At 40.3% G+C, this 9,186-nt stretch overlaps 3 protein-coding genes across 10 annotated transcripts; 2 read left to right on the forward strand and 1 right to left on the reverse strand.

The window, feature by feature from the left end:
* Nucleotides 1-443: 443 nt before the first annotated feature.
* On the forward strand, nt 444-4,416 carry LOC105560130 (UDP-glucose 4-epimerase). 3 transcript variants are annotated; one of them, XM_012008966.1, is made up of 8 exons: nt 795-906; nt 1,007-1,101; nt 2,212-2,352; nt 2,634-2,752; nt 2,828-3,121; nt 3,176-3,356; nt 3,505-3,789; nt 3,871-4,416. In XM_012008966.1, exons 3-8 carry the CDS (start codon nt 2,223-2,225, stop codon nt 3,921-3,923), a joined length of 1,062 nt encoding a protein of 353 aa, XP_011864356.1. In that variant the 5' UTR covers nt 795-906; nt 1,007-1,101; nt 2,212-2,222; the 3' UTR covers nt 3,924-4,416. The 3 variants fall into 3 exon arrangements, with proteins under 3 accessions (XP_011864355.1, XP_011864356.1, XP_011864357.1); XM_012008965.1 differs by lacking the exons at nt 795-906; nt 1,007-1,101 and adding an exon at nt 444-788; XM_012008967.1 differs by lacking the exon at nt 1,007-1,101 and having other exon boundaries at nt 2,209-2,352.
* Nucleotides 4,417-4,543: 127 nt separating this feature from the next.
* LOC105560131 (biogenesis of lysosome-related organelles complex 1 subunit 2) lies at nt 4,544-5,922 on the forward strand. The gene has a single exon (XM_012008969.1). The coding sequence runs from the start codon at nt 4,981-4,983 to the stop codon at nt 5,464-5,466; it is 486 nt and encodes a 161-aa protein (XP_011864359.1). The 5' UTR covers nt 4,544-4,980; the 3' UTR covers nt 5,467-5,922.
* Nucleotides 5,923-6,297: 375 nt separating this feature from the next.
* On the reverse strand, nt 6,298-8,830 carry LOC105560132 (transcription elongation factor B polypeptide 1). Of its 6 annotated transcripts, none has more exons than XM_012008970.1 (5): nt 8,707-8,829; nt 7,512-7,571; nt 7,258-7,326; nt 6,876-7,069; nt 6,298-6,751 (listed from the first exon to the last, which is right to left on the reverse strand). In XM_012008970.1, exons 2-5 carry the CDS (start codon nt 7,542-7,544, stop codon nt 6,610-6,612), a joined length of 438 nt encoding a protein of 145 aa, XP_011864360.1. In that variant the 5' UTR covers nt 7,545-7,571; nt 8,707-8,829; the 3' UTR covers nt 6,298-6,609. The 6 variants fall into 6 exon arrangements, with proteins under 6 accessions (XP_011864360.1, XP_011864361.1, XP_011864362.1 ...); XM_012008971.1 differs by lacking the exon at nt 8,707-8,829 and adding an exon at nt 8,512-8,668; XM_012008972.1 differs by lacking the exon at nt 8,707-8,829 and adding an exon at nt 8,415-8,483.
* Between the last annotated feature and the right edge of the window lie 356 nt (nt 8,831-9,186).

A 9,186-nucleotide genomic window follows, 5' to 3' on the forward strand; every position in this document is an offset into this window, starting at 1 on the left:
AATCACGGTCAAGTATGAGTAGAATGCGCGACTGTGATTAGTCAATTTCTTAAGGCTTAGGGCTTAAATCTCTATTGTAGACTGGGACTTCTAGCTTACCGCACTAGTTCACCAGTGCAGGAACAGAAAACAAACCCTAGATTGAAATTTGACCAGGGTTGGGTAGTGTCTAGTTAAAAAGATAAAAGTTAAGTTAAAAAGTTAAATAATTTTAACTAAACTTCGTTACATTACAGACTGTTAACTTTTAATTTACCCCTCTCTTAGGCCCGGTTTTTTTCATTTTCTGGTTAATCGTTAATCAGAGGTTAGTCGACTCTCTTTTTAGACAATAATATAAAGAAAGACGGAGAGTGGATTAACGTGTGGTTCGGCATCTTTTCGCGCGACGCGCGGCTGCGTACGCTCGCGCTTGCGCCGTGCGCGCAGTCGACGCAGTACCGTACGAGCGGCCAAGTGAGATGAAGCGGCGACGAGGGGTCGAAGGGGGTCGCCTCGCCGGATCGGAGAATCGTTTACAACGACGTGGCGAGACGACCCGCCGCTCGGACGCTCGTTCCATTTGACGGCCACGCGGATATCGGATTTCCGGTTACGCCGCGGACGAAACGGACGTGGATGGATGTCGGGAGATTATCGGATCGACGGATCCTGACGATCCGCGATCGAGCGCCGAGCTCCTGGAACTCACGTCCGATTGCACTCGCCGATCGCGACGTGTGCCCGATGATGTGTCAACGTTACATAATTTTCTGATACGTCAACCGTCACCTGGCTATCGCGATAAGGTCAGTTATCACCCGGTCGCGAGGTTAGACGGCGCTTCGGAGTCTGCGAGACTGGTAGCCGGCAGGAAAGCGCACGCTATTTCTTCTAACAAGCTCTGCACGATTCGTCTGTAGATATGTACGTTGATTTGCTTTTAATACTGCAACCTGTTTGCTGGAAAATTTATAATTAACATCAATATCGCACATTAGGATGAAACTACTGTATTATGTCGCAGCTTTAAGCGTGACCGGTGACATATTGCGTATTACGCGTCGTCTACAAAGCCTGGGGTGAGGAGTAAGAGAGAACCACGACCTTTTAGCACTTGGTGTAAGGAAGCTAAAATACAGGCATTGTTTTTTAAATATATGTAACACTGGCCGATGGCGTTTTCATTCACCGAGAGTAAGCGTGAGAGCTCGAGAATGTAGAAAAATTGCTAAACGACGCTAACTGGCAAATTCTACTTAAAGAAATTTATTGCGAAAAATATTAATTACCTCAGTCAGGGTTTGAACCTGGACATTATAGGCGGGCGGTTATTAAAATTTTCCTTACTTCAGGCTTACTGCATGCGTTGTGGACGACGCATTAATCTCTACCTATCTTACAACAGTGTCGAACAAAATTTTAAGACCGATTTTACAAAGATATTTAATGTATTATTGGATATTCCGATTGAAAACATATTTAATACAGGACTGGGCAAGTTACTTTATAAAAGTATCTAGTTACAGTTACAGTTTTTTTTTTCGCAAAAAATGTAATTAGTTACTAAAGTAACGAATCGTTACTTTGCAGCTCGTCTTTTTGCAACGAAAATAAAAATATCAAATCACATTTGAATTGTAAATTGTCGATAAAGACGTTTATGCGCAAATGGGCCTAATGCCCGTTCTACACCTGGGGATAATCCTACTTGTGGCTGTAAATATGCAAAGATCGTCGTATTGAGACGATTTATGGACTCGGGTGCCATTTCTACATAAGAAGACGGTTAAAAATCATAGTGAAATCATACAAAAACCATGCTTAGTATGATAGTCGTGAGGGAAACCACTGACCAACATCTTGATGGGCATTACTTAATCTTATTATCTTATTTTATCTTTATAATGCCCCAGCAAGAGCTAATGCCCAGCAATTCTGCAAATCTGTACACCACAATGTCCTCAGCGGTTTTCCCCTCGATGATAGTCTTACCAAAATGCCCGTGTAAACTTGTCCACTCAGATGAGCCACAAGTAGGATCATTCCTAGGTGTAGAATTAATGCAGCTATTAAATCAGTTACTAGTTATCGAAAAAATGTAGCTGAGTTAAGTTACAGTTACTGAAAAAAAAATGTAACTGTAACTTGATTACAAGCAACGAGTTACTTGCCAGCCCTGATTTAATATATGCTTGTATGATGTAATGTATATATCAATTAATAAAGCAGAGCGTTAAATAATGGCAAGCGAATCTTGGAATGTCTTGGTGACGGGAGGCGCCGGTTATATTGGTTCTCATACAGTGTTGGAATTGTTACAAGCAGGCGTTCGGGTGGTGGTAATAGACAACCTTAGCAATGCGCACAAAGGTGAGACGTAATGTGACAAAAGTGACGTGCGATACATTGTATATATACCATATTTCAACCTCATCGCCATCATATTAAATAGTAACAGTGTATTGATTACCGTCTATTTTCTATTCACCTCACCCAACATATTGTCTATTGGCGACACAGCACACGGCATGCATATACAGTTAGAGCTCTAACAGCTGTTCCTAATAAATAGGCACCATTTTCATCGTATACTGTACAATTTCTACACGTAAATGTAACATGAAAATTTTGAACCCTTCTTATGTTTACAGCTGCAAATTCTGAAAAACCAGAATGTCTCCTCAGAGTGGAAAAATTGACAAACAAAAACGTTACGTTCGTCAATTGCGACATCACAAACATCAACGATCTGAGAAGTGTATTTCAGAAAGTAAATATATTGATTTGATGAGAAATTGTGCCGACTGCCTATTAAACTCTAACATTCGGACTGTGTCTTTTGTAGCAGAGTACTTTTCATTGTGTTATACATTTCGCTGCATTGAAGGCCGTTGGCGAGTCATGTGAGAAACCACTCGAATACTATAAAGTTAATGTCAGCGGAACGATAAATCTATTACAAGTTATGCGGGAGCACAATGTAAAGCGTTTTATCTATTCGAGTAGTGCCACAGTCTATGGCGTACCTGAGCAACTTCCTTTGGTAGAAGACATGAAAACTGGCAAATGCACAAATCCTTACGGAAAGACCAAATTCATGGTTGAAGAAATACTCAAGGACTTGTGTGCATCAGACAAGGTACACGTTAATTGGGTACACTATGATCTGCTCTAGTGAAAAGTTCATTTTCAGGAATGTTCCGTTATATCTTTGAGATATTTTAATCCTGTCGGCGCACATCCCTCGGGTGAAATTGGAGAAGATCCCAACGGTATTCCGAATAATTTAATGCCCTATATTGCTCAAGTTTCTGTTGGAAAAAGAGACGTATTATATGTTTATGGCAATGACTACGATACTCTTGATGGTACAGGTGAGAGTTTCCGTTTTTGAGATTGCGCAGGATTACAGGAAACCTAAATCTTTTCATCAAGACAGCTTATTATGTAAAGAACGTGTTGTAGTAGCAACGAGAAATTTATGATTGTAATTAATATACATTTCTCTAATAAACTCTACAGGTGTACGTGATTACATCCATATTATGGATCTGGCAGTTGGACACATGAAAGCCGTGATGTATCAAAAGACTCGTAATCCAATGGGATTCAAGGCGATAAATCTCGGCACTGGAAAGGGCTATTCTGTGCTCGAGGTTGTGCATGCATTTGAGAGAGCATCCGGACGGAAAATACCATACAAAGTAGTCGAACGTAGACCAGGTGACATCTCTGCCAGTTACGCCGATGCTAGTAGCGCTAATCGAGAACTAGACTGGATTGCTACAAGAAACATGGATGACATGTGTAAGCTGGAGTAATAAATGTGACCGCTGTCTGTACTTTCTGTATTTGGATGTTCTAAAGTTAGAAACATTGATGTTCCAGGTAAAGATACGTGGAAATGGCAGCAAAATAATCCAAACGGTTACAAACGCTAATAAGCGTTACCCGTTATGCCTAAATAACTATGGGAAACTTGCTATTACACGGTTTGCCTTCCGCTTATCATTGGATATATAACGAAACCATGGTGGTATACAGTTACCAAAGTTTAGACCAAAGCATAAGAAAAGTAGTTATTTATCTGTTACATTAAGCGAATTTAATATATGAATACAAGGATAATTCATGTCTCGCGAAATTTAACGTTGAAAAAGTTTTGTTCGGTATCTCTTTATATAAATCTATTAAATATATTTTAAATCTTTTTTACGTGTATCAAAATTAAATTTCTGTCGTAACACAGTGCCATTTTAAATAGTTGCAATAAGTATTTTATAAACTAATGTGTATATATATAATCTATAAAAAATTTATATATAAAACATGTGTAAAAGATACTTTTCTATGTACGTCAGTGGTGCGAAAGCAGTGTAAATAATTGTGATTTATGGCGAATAATTACGAAATAATAAAGTTATTATAAAAGGGTGTGCATTCTATTACTGACAAAAATCTCCACGTTACTATAACCTCAATTTACAATCGACTTTCTACATCATTGATCTACATGCTGTTGATAATAAAATTAGGCGAAAGTACAGACAAGTGTGGGAAAAAAGAAATTGTGATTTTTGTTCAAATTATCACTTCGATCTTGCGAATTAATTTCGTCCATTAGAAATCGATACGCATCGAGGGACGACCATTATGGATACAGTGGCGAGCTTGCGGACCACGCGACTTTACGGTCTGTCGAATTCATGGTCCGACGTCACACTGACAATTTTGAAAATCAGCTGATCCACTATGTGACGAGTTTCTTTCCCGAGTGGAAAGAAAACGAAAGCGTAAGCCGCCTGGAAGAGTAACCGTGAAAACAGTGACTGCTCGCCTCTTTGACTGCTCGGACTTTAAAGAGCCAGGTTAGGATCGTCCATTTGTCAACAGCTGATCGAGACGCTCCAACACCTGTCTGCATTGACATGCTCGTTCAGACTCTGATCGCATCCAACCGAGCTGTCGTATGATACATCCCGCGTAAATCGTATTACCATGGACTCGTTGAAGGACGAGGCGCAGACGGAGGCAGCGTTGATCGAGAGTCTGTCCGGCGAGCAAAACTCGAGATGCGAGTCGCCGAAGCGCGGCACCACGCTCTCCACCAGCACCAGCAGCTTCGAGGCGCTCGACCCGCACGACCCAAACCTGAGTCGCCTGGCGAACACCATGTTCCAGAAGACGGGCGAGTACCTGCAGGAGGAGCTGACCGCTACCCACGCCGACTACCGGCTGCTGGAGCGCCTCAACAAGGAGACCATCGCCAAGTACACGGAGCTAAAGATCATCTCGTCGAACGTGGTGCAGTCACTGGACTCGCTCAATGACAAGTACCAGAAGCTACAGCCGATCCTTGACAACATCAATCAGATCGACGACAGCGTCAGCAAACTGGAGCAAGCGGCGTACAAGCTAGCGGCGTACTCCAAGCGACTCGAAGCCAAGTTTAAGGATCTCGAGAAGGACACGAAGGGCAAATGAAGCTGTAATTAAATGAATGTACCAATCATTGTATCCCTATGTATCTACATATGATAGGACGACAATATCTCGGGCAAAAATTATTGCGAATATATGAATAATTGTATAAAACAAATATTTCAGAGAGCTAGCAATGGTCAAGAATGCAAATCTTTTGTACATTATATTTATTAGTGTACACGAGAGACCTCTTGAACACGCTTACAAAACTTCTAGAAAATTGTAGCTTGCCATTCCTTTGCATATCATACACAATATCTGAATATTTTATAATTAACTTATTGATTAAAAAGTTATGTATCTTATCAAGTGCTCTATCCAAGACTAACCTTTCTTCTTCCGCAATGTATCGACAAGCCTCACAATGTGCCTGAGTAAGGATGATACGAGTGTAAATAAGAACACAGTAATATGTAAACCAGGAATACGAATAATTACAACTATATTTAACAAAAAGGGTATTTGTTATATTTGCCACAATGTTGACGTAATGAAAAGTAAATCTGTCACTTGATATAGCAGATACAATTGATGATTCAATATATAAAGTTGAATTTATTTCTCTTGTCAACAATAATTTACTGAAATATATACGAGGGTGAGTCAAAATTTATCTGCACTTTTCGTTCTACAATTTATTTACACAAAAATCGGGGTTCAATGTCAAGACTATCTTGAAAAATTATGTATGTGCATATTGGACCCCTATTTTTGTGTAAATAAATTATAGGACGCAAAGTGCAGATAATTTTTAACTCACCCTCGTAGTTTAAATATATAACGGATGATATATGCGTATGTCTGCTAGAGGATAAATTGCTAGATTGTGTGTCTGTGTGTGGTAATCCTTTATCGATAATTATTTTAAGCATTACAATATTACGTGTTTATGACCATACAAATGAGTGGAATATTTAAATTTCGTAACTTTAAAACTTTGACATTGCATTGTCACGTTGCACTAAAATGTTCACGTCACGAGCATGAGAGAGTCGAAAGCGAGCAATTATTACACGGCCCAGTACGGCCTTCCGAATTTCACAAGTATACATAGACTCATCTTAAACGACGACAATAAAGTAAGCTGCATTGTTCCTATAATTCAGTTGTAGATAAAAGCCGATGCACCTCCAGGGATGATATTTAGCAGTCTAAGAAATTGCCGGCCATCAATAATTCCAGAGCAATCTCGGGTGCGATTGGAAACTCTGGTATTTCTGTACTGCTGTTTGTGTAGCGCACTTTGTAAGTAAAATACATGCAGACCTTTTGCAACACGTGAGACCTGTGGAAAAAAAGAAGCACACGTTGAAACAATTTGCTTGTCGCAGTACGCGTATCAAACTTATGGATTTCAAAGTAAGAAAATTACTCGTTGGTACCCGTTGAGTACCAACTTTCATACTTACGGGATTTCACGAAAGTTGACTTCGTTGGCTTCGTTTTCCGCAAATTGACCAGGACCGCTCAACATTGCTTTGATAGTACCGCTCGTTAACGCGTGCTCCCGTTTAACGATAAATTCATGGCCGTCGCTACTGACTAGCTTCACGTACATGGCGTTTGGTCCCTCGCAGCCGCCATAAACGGGACTACCGTTTTGCTAAAATGTTCAACAACTCTATCACGCTATTTGTCACGTTAAACAGACTGGATAGACTCTTACGTTTGTAATCTAGACTATTGTACAATTAGAAGAAATAACGAAAGGCTTAGCAGGATGAAGTAAAGAAACCTTCCTCTAAGAAGCAAAATTTGGAAAAATCAGTATTAATTTGGAAGAATAGGTACCGCATGCATGTCTTTAGACGATCTGCCCTCTTCTTCGTCGGTCTTATTGACACTCGCTTCTTCATTGTGCTTGATCCAAAGAAAGATTAATGTTAATCGATATTTTACCACAAGCGTTCAGCTTGCCAGAAAGGGAACGAGTTAGAATTTTAACATATAACAGCAACACAATATGTATATACGTTTTAGAGATACATTGTTGTACACCCCGATTATCATGCACACGCATGCAAACAGGATTGTCTTATACGTACTTTCTCAGCCTGCATGTTTACGTCAGTTGACATGTTTGCCGTTGATGTGAATATATCCTCCTGCAGCAAAACAGTCCAGATATACAAACAATATACACACACACACAGTACAAATGACATGGAAACAGATCAATTGTATGTGTAGATAAGCTAAACATTAGCCAAGAGTGGCAGAAAAATACAAGACTGTTGAAAAAAAACATGAAGAATTATTTGACGCCAGTAAACGACCAACAATGAATAGACCCACATGTTCGGGCGATTTTTCGACGCGCGCGAGCCGAGAAATCGCCCGAGCACTCGCACTTCCCTAACAATGTATGGCGACGTGTTTTTAACACAGAAAATTTATTGCGAAAAATATTACTAATACGCCCGCCTAGATTGCAGGGAGGTCCATTTAGAAGCTCAATCATTGTTGAAAAAAAAAAGATGAAATTGTCATCGTAGACAAGTGGGAGCATCGAAAACACTCTGCGAACTAAAAAGTACATTTGGTCGTGTCTCAATAATAGCAAGTGTGTTGATCCGTCGACGAATAGATCCGGTTAGCCTTCCGTGTTGTAAGAGGCGACTAACAAAGCCTAATATTACATTTGTCGTACATTTTTCCAAGTGTTGATTGGCTGCAGAATAGAAGAGTCGTCTATCTCTAGAAATCTTTTCTATTCTGCAGCCAGTGAACACGCTTGAAAAATTTGTCGTACGATAAATGTAATATTAGGGTTCAGAGGACAAGTAGCTGTAAAGGGAGAGTAAAGAGAAGATAAGAATACAGAGAAGATAAGACAAGAACAACTAAGATAATAAAGTACGCTATGTGACCTGTGACTGTGAGTAGGTCGACGGCGTTCTTTAAAGGGAGAATTAAAAATATAATAATAAGGCAGCAGGTTAGGTTACATGTTGGAAAGTAGAGTTTCACGAAGGCGCTGCATCATACAACACACTCGCGCGCGTTTTTACAATTTCGAGCTCCTGTTCCTGCGCTCGTATTTACCGTCGACAGAGTAAATTGGGAAGGATTCGTTGGATGTACTGTACTATGTTATCCAGTGCACTACTTAAGCCCATTGGACAATAACTACAGATCTCGCTCTGTGGTTACTGTCCAATCGTAACGCTGGCTAGTTTATAAAAATAGTTAGGAATGATGCTTGTTAGTCTACTGCGAAATAGCGAGCGATCTACGTACTTTGCAGGCGACGCGAAATTTTAATTAACTCAGAATTCTAGTCACGATGTAGCGTCACCGACGACACACACACATCACCCGACGAACCGTCGTCTGGTCTTCTGGTCAACTGTCAATGATACGCGACGGCGACGTCGGCGACACTAACGACACCATTGAAAACATGAGCGAACCAAAAGGATGAAAAATCCAGGAGCACGTATGGTAAAACCGCGGATTAACGGGATTCTGCACTTTTGGCACCTTTTGCTCCTAGAACTGTCAATTATGCTGATTGGATAGATCTAGAAGAATAGCTCTATTTCAGCACAGATCTGAAAGTATAATCCAATGAGCGCAAAGCGCTTAGCAAGCGCTAAAGCCCGCTGCAGACACGATGATATTTTTCCTGCTGGATTGCTTGCGATTTAGTAAATTACTACATTGCACCACTCAGCATTCAGGATTCCTAGTAATTTACTAAATTGCAATTCTGCTGAA

Source organism: Vollenhovia emeryi, unplaced genomic scaffold, assembly GCF_000949405.1.
Source record: "Vollenhovia emeryi isolate VEMERY1.0 unplaced genomic scaffold, V.emery_V1.0 DF939241.1, whole genome shotgun sequence".
In the NCBI taxonomy this organism is placed as follows: domain Eukaryota; kingdom Metazoa; phylum Arthropoda; class Insecta; order Hymenoptera; family Formicidae; genus Vollenhovia; species Vollenhovia emeryi.